The sequence below is a fragment of the Hyaena hyaena genome, unplaced genomic scaffold (assembly GCF_003009895.1).
Source record: "Hyaena hyaena isolate Hyena2069 unplaced genomic scaffold, ASM300989v1 scaffold_85, whole genome shotgun sequence".
NCBI lineage: Eukaryota > Metazoa > Chordata > Mammalia > Carnivora > Hyaenidae > Hyaena > Hyaena hyaena.
Window position 1 is genome coordinate 519529 of NW_024080717.1, and position 18430 is coordinate 537958.

At 45.7% G+C, this 18430-nt stretch overlaps 1 protein-coding gene and 1 non-coding gene across 2 annotated transcripts in view; both read right to left on the reverse strand.

Moving 5' to 3' along the window:
* FRMPD4 (FERM and PDZ domain containing 4) overlaps nt 1-18430 on the reverse strand; it is a 541790-nt gene that overhangs the window by 4330 nt on the left and 519030 nt on the right. Inside the window, exons 10-15 of the mRNA XM_039234277.1 lie at nt 13277-13413; nt 11892-12018; nt 9312-9401; nt 8563-8745; nt 6263-6401; nt 377-1441 (exon numbers count right to left, since the gene is read on the reverse strand). Of these exons, the coding sequence (XP_039090208.1) occupies nt 377-1441; nt 6263-6401; nt 8563-8745; nt 9312-9401; nt 11892-12018; nt 13277-13413 (1741 nt within the window). The remainder of the gene's footprint in view (nt 1-376; nt 1442-6262; nt 6402-8562; nt 8746-9311; nt 9402-11891; nt 12019-13276; nt 13414-18430) is intronic.
* On the reverse strand, nt 2059-2256 carry LOC120233146. The gene has a single exon (XR_005528730.1). It is a non-coding gene; the product is annotated as a U2 spliceosomal RNA (small nuclear RNA).

Consider the following 18430-nt stretch of genomic DNA (forward strand, 5'->3'; position numbering starts at 1 on the left):
GTGAAAAACAAGAACGGATTAATGGAGGCGTCAGAGGCACTAGGAGACATGTAAGAAAATGGGACTCGTTATTATTAAAAAACCAAAAACCAAAAACCAAGGTTTTCCCTTTTCTGTAAGGACTCTGAGTTTATTGCACAGTTGTTCCAGAAATGGGGGGGTGGGGGGGGAAGGGGAGACGTGCTACATATTTGGAAAAAAAAAATAACAAAGGAAACCACATACACGAAAAACCCACGATGGTAGTTTCAGCACACTTATGAAATGGGACATGCGTGAAATGGACAACCACACATAACGGGACTCCAAGGGTAAATGGCTTGAGAGGATGAAATGCAGGGTTATCAGTGAATAAATGTAACAATCGTGAAAGAACCTGAATTGTCACTGGTCTGCTGTTCTTCTGACACGGACAGAGCTTCTAGAGCTTCCAGCGTGGAAACCACGGTGTTATCCAGGCCCTTCTCACACTTCCCCTCGGCACTGGTGGGCACAGCGTCAATGAGGGACACTGGGATCTCGTCATTCTGCAGATTTCTGCCTGGCTCCTTGTCCTCAAGGAAGGAGGCAGCCTGGCTCTGAGAGTCCTCCTCATCTGAACTATCTCTGAAGCCAGGTGGGGGTGCAGCGATAGCCATGTTCAAGGAGCGCAACAGGAAGTCGTCCTCGTTGTCATCCCCTTCTGGAGGGGGCAGGGACGTGAGGTCGATGATGTCATCGCTCGACCCAGACAGGTTGAGGATGGCTGGCTGGTTCATCTCTCCCACCACGAGGTCCTCTTCACAGCTCACCTCGTCCTCGTCTTCGGCATCGTCGGTGTTTTCTGCGTAACAGATGTCGTGCAGGAGGGGCTCCTCTATCCCCTCGGCGGCCTCAAAGTTTTTCACGTCACCTATGTTTGCATAAACAGAATTTGCCACAAACTGGATGCTCTCCGCGTCCGGGGTGAGATCCAGGCCCTTCATGTCATTGGCACCGCTGATGTAGAGATTCCTCTGCTGCTCCAGCAGTTCTGGGCTCTCCTCCAACAGTCTTTCGTAGCCAAGAGTCGGGGGATTCATACCGTCATCCAAGGCAAGATCTCCGAAAATAAAGGACACTTTAGCTCCTCTCGGAGACTCCTGTGCTTTCTTCAGAGTGTCTGGTCCTGAGAGGGTCAACAGGGACCGCTGAGCGAGACTTCTGTAGTCTGCCTCACAGGGCGTGTCTCCCGGCTGGGTCAGCGGCTGGTTGAGTTCATCTGGATTATAGGTGTTATCTAGATACAGGTGCCGGTGGTCTTTGGGACACAAGGCGCCATCCGTGATATCAACCGTTTTCTGTTTTGAATCTATATACGTTATCTGGGCTTCTTGTTCCCCTTCGCCAATAAAGGTGGTCATCTGGGGTATACAGTTCCAATCTGGGCCAAGGAGGTTATGCTTTCCTTTATTGTCAGTTCCTAAAGAGAAAGAATCATGCAAAGACACGTTACTGTGAGGCCTGGTTTCTTAATGCAATGGCTTGTAGCATCACCTTTGTAAATACCGTTATTCAGCTTTCCAGATATGGTACCAGTCGATTTAGGCTTCAGGTGTAAGGATTTCTTGGTCACGAGAATCGACCGTACCAAAACTGATCCCGCACGGAATACGACCGCTATTTGATAAAACAGAATACCATTCAGAATAGGGAGCTACAGCTTAACTCCATGTGACCCCCGGTTCTATTACTAGAAGCCCTCATTTACGTCTGTGAATGTGAACATATAACATGCCTTTAAAAACCCTTAAAGGCGATAGTCCAATAGGCTGTTATTCCAGAAAACAGATTCTCCTTTTCTCTGTAAAGTGAGATCTAACGTTGCCCACTTCATAAAGGAAGATGTTGGACTTTTCCCTCATCGAGTTAAGAGAAAGTCAAGGAGCCTCAGACTTCTGCCACGCATTTTATGAAATAGTGTATTGATAATGTAATAATGTCATAATAAAAATAATCTCATACATAAATAAAAATAGAATGTAATAATATTGTAGTGATGGCACAAAACCTCTATCTTGAGACTTTTTATATCCTAGCAGGTGTTAATATATTCGTGTATACACGTCAGTATGTATGCCTGTGTGTGTGCGCGCACATGTCTGTATGATGCATAAGGTGGGAGATCACAGGTAACATACCTCTTTCGGCTATTTCTTTTTATTTTTTTAAAGGAGATTTTCAAACTGAGAAGAATAAATACTACCCTTGATCTTAGCCAAAAGGCTGAGAAGCGATTAAAGGAGATTTTAAAAAATGTTTATTTCCTTACTTTGAGAGAGACAGAGAGCTCGAGCAGGGGAGGGCCTGGGAGAGAGGGGGACAGAGCATCCCAAGCAGGCTCCGTAATGCCAGGGCAGAGCCCACTGAGGGGCTCAATCTCATGAACCGTGAGATCACGACCTGATCTGAAACCAAGAGTAGGATGCGTAACTGACTGAGCCCCCCAGGCGCCCCCTCTCTGCTCTTTCTAAGCATAGAAATAGGTTGGCTAATTTCAATTTTTATTTGGATCCTGAGAACTCCTAAAGATTTGTTAGATGTTCCCTATGAATTAAAATCGCAAAACCCTAATTTAAAAGCCATGGTTTTGCTGTCTCCCAGTAGGTTCCAGAGGTAACATTCCGAGGAAATGTTAGGGCCACATAACCCCCCATTAGTACCCCCAAATGCCCCCCTGGCTCAAGTTTGGATAAGACTGACATCAGATGTACAAGTCTTATGGGAACAAAAGCAGTTTTACTGGAGACATTTTCACTCCTCTCACCCCGTTATACACAATAAACTCAATGCCGAATGTTGTTCCGAGTCATTTGCTAAATGCATTTATTTTCACGAATAGCAAGTGAAGATATAAGTTTGAAGCCAATGAGCTACCCAAGAGCCATATTTACATGTTACCTTATAATACACATACCTGTGGGGGTTCAGCATCGTTTTATGAATGATTTCGATTAGGACTGTGTGTAGAGGGTGTATGTGCATGCGGACGCGCACGCTCGTGTATCTCAGGAACGTAAATTGCTGGGAGGGGGAGAGTAGTTTAGCAAAGCTGCGACAGGGCTCTGGATTTAAACTTGTGGTTGGCGAACTTTTCCTGTAAAGGGAGGGCTAGATAGTAGACATTTTAGGTTTTCTCGGTCAACTGCTCAGTTGAGCAGCCACTCAACTCTGCCATGGTAACGCGAAGGTAGGACATAGATGACACATAAACAAACGCATGCAGTGGGTGGGTGGAGTGGTGGCCTCTTCAAAGAAAAAGAAAAAAAAAAAAAGAGGAGTTCATCTGGATGATCCGTGTGGGCCCTAAATCCAATGACAAGTGTCCCTATAGGAGAAAAGCAGAGGGAGATTTGGGCCCCACAGAAAAGCAAGGAAGGCCCCATAAGGATGGAAGAGGCAAGAAAAGATTCTTCCCTTGAGCCTTTGGAGGGGTATGGCTCTGCCACTGCCTAGATTTTGGGCCTACAGCCACCAAAGCTGACAGAGAATAAGTTCCTGTAATGTTAAGCCCCAGGGTTTGTGATAATCTGCCACGGCAGCCCTCGGAAACAATACAGTGTGCATGGCTGAGTACCAGTAAAACTTTATTTATAGGATTTGATCCGTGAGCCATAGTTTGCCAACTCCTGCTTTAGAATAACATGAAAGCTGAATAGGCCAGCAGGCTAAAACAAGTTAATACTTACTCAGACCCTCCTAATGCACAGAGGTGCATAGCTACATGGGTCCAGGGATTTTGAAAGTAATTAAAGGTTAATTTTCAAGACAAGGAAGAAACGCGGGCTTAGTGTTCCTTATTAGAGATCTTGACTAAGGTCTCTGATCAATTTGAGACAAGAAGAAGACACACACTCAATCTTGGCTTCCTTCTAGAAGGGTGTAGGGACTTGGCTTTTAGAATGATCTGAGAGACACAGAAGGGTGTGGGTTAGGAACTGGGGTCTCTACCTTGGCCCAGTTTCCCACAAAACAGGGGGATGGTGTAGCTCAGAGATGAACTGGTCTAAACAGACATCACGCTCTACACTTCTTGGGTCTCAGGGCAAGTTCCTGAAGTGGAGAGTGGATTTGCAACCATCAGAGGATGCTAAGCTCTAGGCTGCTACTCAACTTGGGTCAACCAGTTGCTCCTTGGTGGATGCCAGCTCTGTCCTTCGCCCCCCTGCTTACACACATTCCCCATACCCCCCAGCAGAGAGAGAGATTCAGGGCACATGCCCTCACCCTCATTCTCGGTGCAGAACCTGGGAGAAATTACTGAAAGGCTGAAGTTCCATTCTTTCCCCATGGGGATAATAGCTTTGCCCCTCAAAATTTGACTACACATTACATTGTGGATCACTATTAACTGGGCAGAATGGGGGGGGGTCCTATTTGCTGTGACCGTTGTTGAAATGGTGGGTTTTGTTTTCTTCACGCACCTGGACAATCTTAAGAGTCTACGGGGAACAGGTTTGATTTTCAAGATAAACTCCCTGATTTGAAAACAGCCGAAAACTGGTTTTCTGATGCGAAAGGATGGTGTTACACCACTGAACGGATCTTCGCAGTTTCCCAGGCTGGTGGCAAATTGTTCAGAATCTCCTAGCTCAGCGGCAACACGCGATCCCCCAAGTGTTCACCCCCAACGCAGCGCCCGTTCACCACCACCTTTTTGTCCCTTCCCTCTTTGTTCTCCATCATTTGCGACTCTCAGGGTCTTCCTTGCCTTTTTCTGTCCCTGTCACTTTCATGCTCAAGTACTTCCGCTCCCACTTCCCTGCCATTTGTTGACAGAAGCATCGGGCAGCCTTCTAGGTGTGGTGCAGAACTTTCTTCCTAACCCCTTCCTTGCAAGCTAGGTCCCCAAGTCCTGATTTTATGACTGAGAAAACCCAAACATAGAGAAATAAAATAAAACAAACAAACAAATAAATGAAACTTCCAGGTGGGGCTGGATCACATATAGTTGTAATTCGAAGTTGCTCTCTCTGTTTCTCTCGGGTTTCCCCTTTCCTCTGAGTACGTGCTTCCACCTGACCAGCCATCATCACCAACGATGCACCAATCTGTTGGGGTGTGTGTGTCTATCGATAATGTCACATTTATGTAATAATAATTTATGTTTTCTGCTAGGTCTAAAAGTGAGCGGATTTTCCTTCCCCCCCCCTCTCTCTTTCAGAAAGAGTGACAACGGAATTTGTTCTTAAGAATTTCCCTTTCTTTCAAAAGAAACCCTGGTTATAATTTTTTTTAAATGTTTATTTAGTTTTGAGAGAGAGAGAGCACAAGTGGGGGAGGGGCAGAGAGAGAGAGGTGGGGGGACAGAGGGATCCGAAGCGGGCTTCATGCTGACAGCGAGTCCGATGTGGGGCTCGAACTCACGAACTGCGAGATCATGACCTGAGCCGAAGTCGGACGCTCAACCGACTGAGCCACCCAGGTGCCCCATGATTCTAAGTTTTTCATGGGTCAGCAGCTCTGCTTTGAATGCTAGTGTCTGTCCATCAGCCACATTTACTGGGTGTCCACTGTAGATGGAGGAAAATAATCAAACACTAAAGAAAAAAAAACTAAAACAAATGAAAACCACCCACCCTCAAAGAAACCCTTAACGCTACAGCCCTCCTCGTCCTCACTTGTGAGCGATCTCCTCCTGTCAAGTGGCCCAACTTGGCTGAGGCCTTTGCCATCTCCACGTTCCTACTACAGAGCTAAGATGACTGCCAGGGTCCCATCTAGAGGTCCAAGTCCAAGTGCTGGGTGATACCCAAGTCCTGCTGGTAGAGCCCCAGAATCCTGGCTCTAAGTGTGATGTAGGAGGAGGTGCCCAGACACTGAGGCCTTAGGAGCCCTTAAGGTGGGACAAGCCCTAAAGGCAGGGGCTCAGAACTCCTCCCGGGCACCCTGTGGTTAGTTCTCGGCATCCGCGCTTCCGTAAGAGCGAGGCAGTGAAAACTCAGTCATAAAGACGGATGCTTACTCCCTTCAGAATAAGATCACTGCTTTTGAAACACATTCCCTAGCACTTCTAAGTGATGTGTAAAACAGGATGGCAAAAAAAAAACAAAAAAAAAAACCCAACATTTTCATGTAAAAAATTAGACCGTATCTGAATTCTCTGGAGGCTCTTGTATTAAATTTGGACAGGAGATTTTTGTAGGAGTACCATTTTAACTTCTCAAGATACATCCTTATTGTTGTCAGGTGGGGTGGGGGAGGTGAGGGAGGTGAGAGCTTCATGAGTTTAGGAAGAGAATACCTGTTTCCTGGGTCCCTGTATTTTTCTTGTTGGCCATGTTAAAGATTGACCTCCTGGAGTCCACAAGTAGCCGGTAGTAGCCAGCAGTTAAGCAGGCCAGGTTCATGGCATCTGATGATTCCATCAGGAGGGTGATGGGCTACGCGAAAGAGAATATTTGGGTTAAAGTCATCCCTCCCTCAAGTGACAACAGCTGTATCTGCGCTTATGAAACGTAACAGAGAAAGTTCCCGAGCAACCATTTCACTGGCCAAACACGAAACGTCAGAAATAACACCGAGAGCCTTACTGGAAAACATTTAGGTGACGCCATCTTGAAAGCACAGACATGTGGAATTTTTCCAAGTACTATTGGAATGGGAGGAAAAAGATAACATCGGTTTTGTTTCCAAACAGTTAACATTTTAAAAAGTGATAGTTAAGGAGTCAGTTACCAAACGTGAACCCGTGATCTGAAAAAAAAAAAAAAAAAAAATCACAGGAAGATGAAGTTTGGGTTCATAGTGAAAATTAGTGTTGAAAAGAAATCAAAATTCAGGCGGAAATTGCTTCCACGACTGAATGAAAAGTGTCAAAAAGGTCCAGGAAAAGGATGCTTGTAAACGAAATTGCAAATTCACAGGAGAGGAAAACAGAGATGGGAGTTAAGAAAAAGCCTTGCTAAAACTTTCTGGAAACCCTGAGGTTATCATGTAACTTGGGCCTATGGTGGAGGAAGTGCTGAGCTGAAGCACTTATTCTCATTGAATCAGGAAGGTTGACTGGCTGGTCTGTTCTTGTTGAAGGAGAAAGAATTTGAAACTTTTTTTTTTTAATGTTTTATTTATTTCTAGGAGAGAGAGAGAGAGAGAGACAGCGTGAGCAGGGGAAGGTCAGAGAGAGAGGGAGTGACAGACTCTGAAACAGGCTCCAGGCTCTGAGCTGGCAGTCAGCACAGAGCCCGACGCGGGGCTCGAACCCACGAACCGCGAGATCATGACCCAAGCGAAAGTCGGACGCTTAACCGACTAAGCCACCCAGGCGCCCCAGAAGGAGACAGAATTTGAGAGAGGAATAAGGGAGCGACGTAAAAGGCGACACCCTGAGAGACACAGACACGTCCAGGGGACTGGCTCTTGCTTTCGTTCCCAGGTATAGGATCCTGGCCAGGTCTGATGGCCTTGGCTACGGAACGTAACTTCCCTCTAAAAGCCCACATACTACTTGACGAACTGCCTTCTCTTTCCATCTGGGGTGAGGTCTCCCCTCAAGGCACCCCACAATTCTCTCATATAAGCAGGAAACTACCAGTAGAGTCTTGCCACCTACTTCTGTCGGGCCAGATTATCCCGTTATCAGGTACGTGAGGATTGCATCCAATTCACTCTTTTTCCTATTCTTTTTTCAGGGGGGCGGGGGGGGGGCATTGTTCTAAGCATCTCTGCTCTGGGACTGGGCCAGGCATCCCAAGTCTGTTCTTGTACTTTCACTGTCATGAAGTCAACCGGAGACCGGGAGTCAGCCCATGAAATGCCATGAGCCGCGGCCACTATGTCTGAGCTCCATACTCTCCCTTTTTCCTGCTGCAGAGTACACCGAGGCTTTTCGATCTGCTGTGTAGACGGAGCCCCGGTGGGAGTGAGTCCTCCCTGCCTGTTCTCACAGCACCCCTCCTGGTCGACGCGGTTTCCGCTTCTCCGTGGAAACACAGATACGTTAACATGACCAAAATCCAATGACTTGTCTGCTACTGGGACAAGGAGGTAGGGACAGGGGACCCGGGTTATTTCCTGACAATTTTCTGTTTCGGGAGTAAAGTTCTCCCCTTTGAGGACAATCTCAAGATTCTTATTTTCAATGGAATGGCCATGACGTTCAGAGGGGCCAGATGTTGTCGGTACTAACTGTGACAGCACAAAAAGACAGACTGGCTGAAATACTCTGCTTTTCCCAAAGAATAAACACATACGGACTCAATATGACAAAAGGGAATGGGAGTTCTAAATAAAGTTGGGAAAAATCTCCCTGACTCTCTGTACATGAATATTCTAGAAGGCTCACAGGGAAAAATCTCCCCACTCTCTATATCCGTGATTCATGCACTCTGTCCTCAAATCACACAGCTCTTTAACGAGGACTAGAGCCCTCAGGCTTGGGTTGGGTGGATGTTCCCCCCCCCCCCCCACGCACTCCCTCCTGCCACCCTACATCTCGTCACATTTCTGATCCTTTGCACACACTGAAATTTTGACTGCTTTGTAAATATCAGCGGCGGTAAGCCGTTCAGATCAAGGCCCTGGGTCCATATCTGAGAGACTTACCTTCACATCCAGCACATGGAGCTCCACCCTCACCAAGCTTTCTTCTTCGGTAAACATCTCAATCCTGTTGACGTGGCTGAAGTCAGCTAAAAGGGCCACCAGATTGGTTTTGGTGTTTATGACATGGCTTATGCCATATCGGGGCCCCACCAGGAGAGTCACTTCTGATCGCTTTTCTGCCTGCTGAGAGATGGTGACAAAAATATAAAAGTTCTAGACTTCTAAGGCACTGCGCAGAGTTGAACCCGAGAGTCTGTTCTCAGAAGATTACATTTTCTTTAGAATGCATTTTTCGATTATACTGTACCAAATCATCCAATTAGAAGAACTGGACATTATCACTGCATCGAGGCTCTGCTAACTTATGAATAACGTAGAAAGTAAATGTTATCATAGCACATATTTTCATCATTGTGAGACACTTTTAGAAATGAGGACTTTTTTTTTTTCTTTTTTAATATGAAAGCAACTACTGGCCCAATGATTTAAAAGAAGGCCATTGTTAAGGTGCATCAATTCTCTCGGTTCTTCATGTTTCTTTTTCTAGGGCATTCTGCAGTGGCGTTATCTAGTTTAACGTTTCTTCTCATATTTTCAGACTGTGGTGCAGTCGATTAGAAATGAAGGCTGGAAAAGATTCATAGCTGATTTGCTTTTGTCATCAAAGGCAGCTCATCTAAGACAGCCTATGGCACTGACATTTTGCAGGCTTCTGTGGCTTCCCAGAGAAAGCAAGAAAAAGCAATTACCACTAATGTTGCCTTGAACACACGACCCCCATACAACCGAAGATCACTGAGGAACTTGAGATAATGGACCTTGGCTTGCAGTGCAGACAGCTGAGGAGAGAAAAGAAACCCCAGGTGTTAATTCCACTGGGTGTGGGTCTGTTTGTGCTGGAGACCAGCTAAAGCCAAGGGCAAACCCGGGTGCTTTTACTACCAATGGATGGGGTGTGACAAAGACTCTTCATAGGAGTCAAAGGAGATTGCTGTGTATTTGGTTTCATGATAAAGGGCCGCAACAAGAAATTCAGATTAAAACCTTTTTATTTGGGGGCAAAGGCACTGGCAGCGGGGTCATAAGCATGGATACGCTGGGCCAGGGCGCTCAACAAATGAGAACAAGATGGTGAGATATTCCACTGGAACAGCCGCTCATTGGAGACTCCAAGAGTCGAGTGGTGCCTTCCAATCGCGGGCTGTGTATAGGAGACTCACCTGTATACAGAGTTTGGGGGAGCCGTTTTGAACACATCACAAAAAAAGTACTGGATTGTAGGGGCGCCTGGGTGGCTCAGTCGGCTAAGCGTCCGACCTTAGCTCAGGTCATGATCTCACCGTTCGTGAGTTCGAGCCCCGCGTGGGGCTCTGTGCTGACAGCTCGGAGACTGGAGCCTGCTTTGGATTCTGTATCTCCCTCTCTGTCTGCCCCTCCCCCATTTGTGCTCTGTTTCTCTTCGTCTCCCAAAAGAATAAAATAAAACGTTAAAAAAATTTTTTTAAAGTACTGGATTGTTAACTAAACCACAATGCACTACCCTTCCTGTAATTGTTAGTTGGCTCTCTGTGGTCACCAAAGAGACTACTTCCTTCAAAAGCCCAAAGCATTTTGCAAATCGATGTGAAATCAAACCACTTACTCTTGGCTACAAAAACTGACCTTTATAGAAAAACAGTGATGGATAGATCTTAGAGTAGTTATCCAAATTATTACAAAACCAGTGGGCCATGCTTGAAAAAAAAAAAATCCTATCAAGCCAATTAAAAAAAAATTTGCTTTGGGCCAATCAGGATAGAAATTTTAAAAATCTTTTTTTGTTTGACCTTATTCATTTAATTATCTCTACACCCAGCGTGGGGCTCGAAGTCACAACCCCAAGATCAAGAGCCTCATGGTCTACCGACTGAGTCAGCCGGGCGTCCCCGAAGAATCTTGCTCCATGACGTCCAGCTAGATTTCTGTGAGCGAAATGCTCCAAGAAATGAGGAAGTAAGGCGATGGTGGCTGATCGTGTGTTGAACCTGATTTTACATTTTCAAAAGCCATGGGGTGAGGAGGGAACAGAAATAAGTACGTCTCAGCCAGTAAAAATGACTTACAGTTCAATCCCAAGACCAAAGAATTACCCACATAAACAGTGATTCGTATTAGAGTCACCCTGTTTCTATGGCCAACATCAATTGTTAAGTGTTCTGGGCTGATTTAACCGCTTCCAGTTTTATAAGTCCAGTATTTTAAGGTTCCTCTTTCTGGCTCCTGAAACCTTTTGCTTTTATTCCCTAGGAAGATAACTCTCTATTCTGACCAACAATCTATTTGAACATGGGCTTTGTGTTTCTTCTGATAAAAAAAAAAAAAAAAAAAAAAAGGACGGGGATTTTAACAGGAATGATGGTGAATTGTAGAAGTAATTGTATCTTCCCTTCAAAAGTAAGATTTAATTCAGTGATTGTCAACCAGGGCTGATCTTGCTCCCTAGGGCACATTTGGCAACGCCTGAAGACATTTTTCTTTGTCATAATCAAGGGCATCTTGTGGGCAGAGAGATCTGCTGAATACTACATAATGCGCACGGAAGCCCTCCTCCCCCAGGGAATGAGTCCAAATACCAAGAGTGGGGAGGTAGAGAAACCCTGGTTGTTTTTTTCAATTTTTTAAAAAACATTTATTCATTTTTGAGAGAGAGATAGAGAGCGAGTGGGAGAGGGGCAGAGAGAGAGGGAGGCACAGAATCCGAAGCAGACTCCAGGCTCTGAGCTAGCTGTCAGCACAGAGCCTGACGCGGGGCTCGAACCCACAAGCGGTGAGATCATACCTGAGCCAAAGTCGGCCGCTGAACTGACTGAGCCGCCCAGGCGCCCCGAGAAACCGTGGTTTAAATATGGCGGTGTCTGGTCACAAGGACCTTGCTGGGTGCTGCGCATTTAAGCTGGTCTGTGCAATAAGTTGGGAGCAAGGAACTGATCTTGCGATTCTATGTCTCTAATCACAAGGTCTCCATGGCTATGCAAGGTTGTCTTGCACACACACGTGAACACACACACACACACTCGGCACAAGAAGGAGTCCGTAGCTCACGAGAAGTAAGTAAGTTTCCAGAAGAACGCTTACTTTTCATTCGTCTTAGAAACAGGTTAATAGTCGAGGGGAAAAAAAGGGCTGGGGTTATATAGTGTTACTTCTGAAAAAAAGGGCTGGGGTTATATAGTGCTTCTGAAAATATGGTACTAAGTATTTTATTCACGGGCTAATTTTAAACATTTTTAAAAATGCATGCAAGCCTTTCTCTTTAAAATCCATTTTCTATTAAGATGCAAATGTGATACCTTTTTACCCGGTGGTACCAAGTTTTGATTTGCTTTGACAAGGTGTGAAAGTGCCTTCTTTATGTTCTTCTCTTTCATGCTTTGCAGCACAGCGGAGGGAAGAAAAGTCTCTAATCCCCATTCTTTCCTGCAGTAAAGAGCAGATCTTTAATTTCACATTCTTGTGATGATTAGTTATCTAAGACAAAATGGCGCTCTGATGAAATGAACTCGGGGGAAAGGCAGGAAATGGAGATCGGTGCCCAATTAGGGAAGCGACTTTGAATTTACGCTCAGGAAACAGACTCTCTGATCATTGATACATCTGTTTGCATTTTAAAGGAAACATACTCTTCCGTCTCCAGAGAGAATGCATTTGGGACCAATGGAAACTGAAGAGACAATTTATCCAACCACCTCTGAGTCTCGTTGAATTCATTCCCCTATCTGAGGATGTACTTCCACTACAGTTTTTCTGCGTTCCTTTGTTTATTGCTCCCTGTCTGCCCACCCTGTGGCTTTCACTCTTCACTTAGAAGGGTCCGTTGGTCCACCGGCCAATGGGAAGCATACAGACGGGGCGACAGAGGGCTCTCTTTTAAAGGATGACCCTAAAATAGACCTAACTGAGGGCAGCACGACTGCCTTTGGCCAGAGGGAAGCTTCTCCGGCCAAAGAGAAGCTACTACAGTAGTACGTACTGACGCTGAGCAAGAGAAGGCGGTCACATTTGTCAAACAACATTCAAACCGTGAAGCCAAGTTTGATCGCATGGCGTCCCTTCCCGCGGCTGCGCTTCTTTGTCACAGATACCCTCCTTCCTGACTGTGGCTAAGAGCATTACTTTTATACTGCATCTTAGCAATGTAAAGCAGGCTCAGGTTCCGCAGGCCACTTTCCTAACACGGGTGCTTCCACTGATCACACGACCGACAGCACAAGGCGGAGTCCCGCTGCCTGGGTTCGAATCCCGACCCCTGTAGTTAGTAGCCGTGTGACTTGGGCAAATTCCTTAGTCATTATGGGCCTGGGTTTGCTCATCTGTAAAATACAGCTAAAATTCTACTGATCTCACGGGGATGCCACGGGAATTAAAGAGCTTACTGTCTCAAAAGCACGGAGACCAAAGCTTGGCTTGGAATCAAGTCCGCCTAGGAATTTTAAAACGTAGGCTTCATTTTAAATCTGATCCTCATTTTTAACAATTCTCTAAAGGTGGATTATGTAAGAAATGGATCTCTTCCACCAAAAATGAACACGACGTTCATATGTTTTGCCCATGTTTGACAAATGCCCTGCCACAAACAGGATCAATTTTGGAAGCAGAGACATACATCGAAAATACACTTGGGCGTTACGGACGCAGCATCTTTGCGCCTGGAATGGCTTTGAGAGTCAACACTTACTCGATGTATTTGAGGGAGATTTTCTGTGTTTGCTTGGTGGTGACGGTTGCGATGTACATTTGCAAGGCTGCCAGCCGCAGGGCTATGTCATATTTCAGCTCGGGCCCAAATCGCTCCTGAACGACGTCGTTACAACTCTGCAAAAGAGACCAGCAGAGGGCGCAGCGTGTCAAAGAACAGGCGGCCGGCGCGCCGCCTCAGAGAACAGGTGACATGCCTTTCCCCAGTGTCCCACCTTCCCGTCAAAGGCAAAGAGGCTAAATGTGAAAACATTTCCACCGGGCTGCTTGGAACCCAGTCAGGATTTAATTACATGCACAAACACGGGGACCGCACAAAACATTTAACATTCATCGACAAATGAGCTGCTATTTAAATATTTAGCTTTTTGGAAAAATAATTAGGAATTCAGGTACGAAATTTCAAAACACAGGTGCCACGACTGAACACACAAAGCACTGATAGCACCGTGAGGCTTGGGCTGGGGTTGGAATCTTGGGTTCGAATCCTTTTCCTCCACTTCACCGGGAACTTGGGCAAGTCCTTCAACTGTGTCGTGCCTCGGTTTCCTCTTTTGTAAATCGGGCATAATACTGCTCCCCATTCACAGGGCTTCGGTGAGGATGAAACGAGCTAACAATGTGAAGCCGTTAGAACTCGACCTGCTAAGTCGTGAGTGCTCATACGCGTAAACAGCAGTCATCGCCAATGTCATTAACTTCCACTGAGCTCTCTGGAGCGGCTCTGGGGCGGCAGATTTAGCAAGAGCAGGGACAGCAGCAGTCCCGGGCTCACACCCACCTGCTTCGGAAGTTTGGCTTGGCCAATGCCGGCCTGCGCGTGTAACTTCAACCACTTTACACTGGCAGCCTCAGTTTACTCATCTGTGCAATGGGGATTCATGCGAATGACGCCGCTGGAGCAGTGCCAGTGCTGCGTGGGATCCACACCAAGCGCTTCGGCACAGCGCACTCACGAAAGCGTAGCCATTAAAATCCTCAGTTCACTCGAGCGGTGACTCTGAGGGCGTCATCCCACATCCTCTGGGCCTCAGTTTGCTGCATCTGTACACGGGAGATGCCTACCTCACAGGGTGTGTGGCGACCTTCAAATGGAAGGGAGGCTGAGAGCATGTTGCGGCTTGCAAAGTCTAGTGTGACCAAAGCACTGAGCCATCGGTCACCGGGAACCGCGGCGTCGCTTTGGCGTAACTGCGTGAGTGTGCGCGCACTTATTTTTGTTCTGGAAAAGTAGGCTTTGGGGCTGGAAAATATGATACTTGGCCTCTTTCTTCCTTGTTTGCCTTGTCCCAAGAAAAGCACGTTCGTGACCCCTTGATGTGCTGACTTTACAAAGTGGGAACGTGTCCCCCCTGTATGGTTCCTGCACACGTTTACCCTCCCAATACTTAGCCATGCCCTACTGGTGCTGCGCAATGCACGCTCTGTCCCCGTGCTCCTGGGTCGTGCCTCCAAGCGTGTCCCCTTACTCCTAAGAGGGAAATCACCTCCTCTCCCTGCCTCCATCCTTAATATGGTCTCCTACCTTTGCTCACACCTGTCTGGATGGCACAGAACTCCTTATTGGAAGCAGGTCTGGTATGAGGCGGGAGATAGGGTGGGCTGAGCGAAGGCAGCCATTTTGTTTTAGTGTTGGGTTTCCCAGTTATTTCCAAGTGTCTAGGGGTGTCCCTTTAGGGACTCCATGGGGTTGAGGCTCATCCTACCTTCTCTTGAAGGGTGAGGGAGAGGAAGCCACTCCCATCGCGTCACATGTGACATAGGATTTTAGCACAGGATTTAGAGACAGAAGCTCCAGGTTTGGTCCTAGGCTCTGTCAGCTCCTCATCAAACGGCCTTGAACATGGCATTTCATCTCTCTTGAGTCTGTTTTCTTACCAGAAAAATGGGTTCACCCTCAAGGTTGCTGGCACATCTCTAAGGATGTTTCATAAACTGGAATGTGCTTTATTAGGCTAAGTCACCACTAGGACATCTTCGAAGCATTGTGCCTGGGACTGTTTTTTCCCACCCCTTTCATACCCTGTATTTCACCAAACTTCTGGGTGAGTTCTTTGTCAAGGTGACTAGTCACTTAATTATATGATATAATTAGTTCAGACTGATCCTGGAGAATTAGTGGGAAGTCCAATATATATATATATATATATATCTCTATATATATATAGATATTTTGTGGCACGAGCCACGCTTTTATTACTCATAATCACATTACTTAAAATATAGTTAACACAAGCAAATGGTGGCCATTGTTTTGCTTAGAGGTCCCAATAGACTCTACTTTAGCCCCGCAGAACATGGAAAAAGGAAACCGAGGCTGTTCAAGTGTTTTAAAACATGCGTAGCCTCTCAGGTGTTGTCCTGTTTACTAACCGGTGTAACCATCTTCTTCATAGACAGTGGACAGGTAATTATAATTTACAACAGTGTGAATTACTGGGGCATTCTGTTACTATATATGCTAACATCTGTAGAATACCTTGTGGCCCACTAATGAGTAGGAGATTAACAGATGTTACCACACTCAAGCCTCTATTTTCAGTGCCAAGGTTCGTCTCGTCAGTGGCCATTGTCCTCAACAGCAAGCCACAAGGCTGACTTGAGTTTTGTCTTTGCAATGTATATTGTATATTATATAACGTAATGTATATGGTAATGTAAACTGTAATGTATATATTGCTTCTGCTTACTCTTGTTCTCTAGGCTAATTTTACGGCATCTTTTTGGTACCTTAAAATTGACATGGGCACACAGCACCATCTGCAGATCCACTGACTTCTGTTCGACAGAGAAGTTATTTTGGACATACCTCACATTCTGTGATACGGAGTCGGACGCCAAGAAAGTCTCATTTCTTATTCTCAGCGGAGGACATATGAGAGGATGGTAGCTTAATTTTGGCCCAGCACACATGGCTTCCCACCTCCTTCCCTCCCTCCATTGGCTAATCCTCGAAGGGGTGGCGGGCTAGTCCACCACCCGTGCAAGATGGCTGGGCACGGTCGCTTCTCAGAGCAGTCCCGCACGTACAAAAAGTGTATCTTTTGAATAAGGAAGATCTCGACGAGCTGCATTAGATTTGAATAGACATACCTTTAACAAAATTGTGCTTAGCCAGCCTCCTGGTCTACCCAAGAGGTCGGTCCGCCCCAGGAGAAACACAGCCACGTTCCTCTTTCGTAAAGGTCATGGGCATTATAAAATGGGATGTTTAGAGCAGAAGCAGAGTAAAATGGTTTTGAAGCAGCACCTTGTGAATGGGATGAGTACATAATTATAGGGATTGGCAAGTGAATGCATCTGTCTACAGCCCTGCGCTGACTGGCACCTGTACAACTATTTATTTGCAACTAACGAGCCAGAAAATGTAGCACATCATCTGAGTGGCCGTGAGACAGCCCCAGCTTGGTTCTCAGCATGGATAGGAGTCAGCTAAGAATCGGGCAGTCACCTCTGGGTCACCTGGCCTGCTGGGGAACGGGGGATACAGTTGAGAGGTCCAGGTGGCCAAAGTTGAACATTTAAAAAACCCGGATCATGACAGTTTCACCGTTCTGGGTAGGAAACGGTGTAAAGCGCACTGCACATTTCTTTACATGATGAACAGGGTATGCTGAAAAGGACTTACCTTTTCCAGATGACTCAGGATTATCTTCGTGAACATGAATCATCCTACTGAGCTGGAAGTACCACAGTCTCTTCCAAAGAGCACCGAGGTGGGGAGCATTTAAGCGAGCCTTGCCTTGAATGCCCTATCTGCTGGAATGTTCTAGTACACCTGGCTTTTTTCTCCTTCGATTTAATTTCTGTTCTCCGGGGCTTATTGCCACTTTAATTTATGTCCCCATTCTCTCTGCCATCTTCTACCTGTTTTCTTTTCCCACTCTACTTTTTAAAGACTACAAGAGCTTTGAAATATACAAGAAAATACCGCGAATAGTAGAACACAACCCCGTGTATCAACTACCTAGAATGAACAAATGTTTCTTTTTCCAACTGCTTTGCGTTTTGTTTCTTATGGCTCCAGAAATCTTTGCCTTACACAGGGATCTCTAACCCAAGGGGGTGCGTCTTTGGTTGTTTTGTGGTTGTGGTGGTTGTTTTTTTGCTTCCCTTTGGCACTGTCTCCCTTTTTTTCAGGGGAGGTTACATTTAGGTTTACGGTCTCTTTGAGTAGTTCTAATTTTGAGATGCTTAAACTTCAGGTAAATGGGTTCTTACTGTTTAATGTGATTGTACTGGGAATTTAAGCGAGCGTAATGGGTAGCAGTTAGGGGAAAATACAGGAACATCTCCTAAAGTCAGACGAATAAATTCCCTTTGGGGCAAACTAGTGAAAGACTCTCATCTCTGGAAGCCTTGTTCTTTGAGAATTATAACCCAGAATTAGATATAGTCAGTCTGCAAAGGATACTATTTTCTTAAAGTCTTATTGCCTCGATATTAATTATTCCATTGTAAGGAATATCACATTTCAGAACCCTCTACGCACCAAATAAATGAGTGCATAAATGAGTAAATAAAGGAGAAAGGAAAAAAATCTTTTTCATAGCAGAATGCCAGTTAATAAATGAAGAAATAATGGAATTAGAAAAATCATCATTTCAAAACCATTGCAGTTAATAATGGATTTGGGCCAGAAGCATGAATGAATACTGAAACTAGTGACTGAAAGGGTATTAATTACTCTCCACAAATTCCTTATTAATCACAAAAAAGTAGTAACTTCTGGATGGATAAATTTGGAGAAGGTCGCCTTAATTAAGAGTCAGTTCCATCACGAAAAGGGACAAAGTGACATCATATACCTCCTGACGTGATGGGCTGGGGAGGACACAAAGTCACTCATGTCATTCTTCTGCCCAAATGACATACCCTCAACCTAATCAGGAGAAAAACATCAGAGGAACTCAAATTCCGAGATTTCTACAAAATAACTGACCAGCACTCCTCAAAACTGTCCAAGTCTTGAAAGTCAAAGAAAGACTGAGGAACGTTCTGGGCATAAGGAGATTAAAGTGACCTGATAGCGAGATGCAAAATGGGCTCCTGGAGTGGATCCTGTTCTAGAAAAAAACTGATATAAAGGCCATTTTGGGGACAGTAGGCAGAATCTGGATATAGGTTGCACACC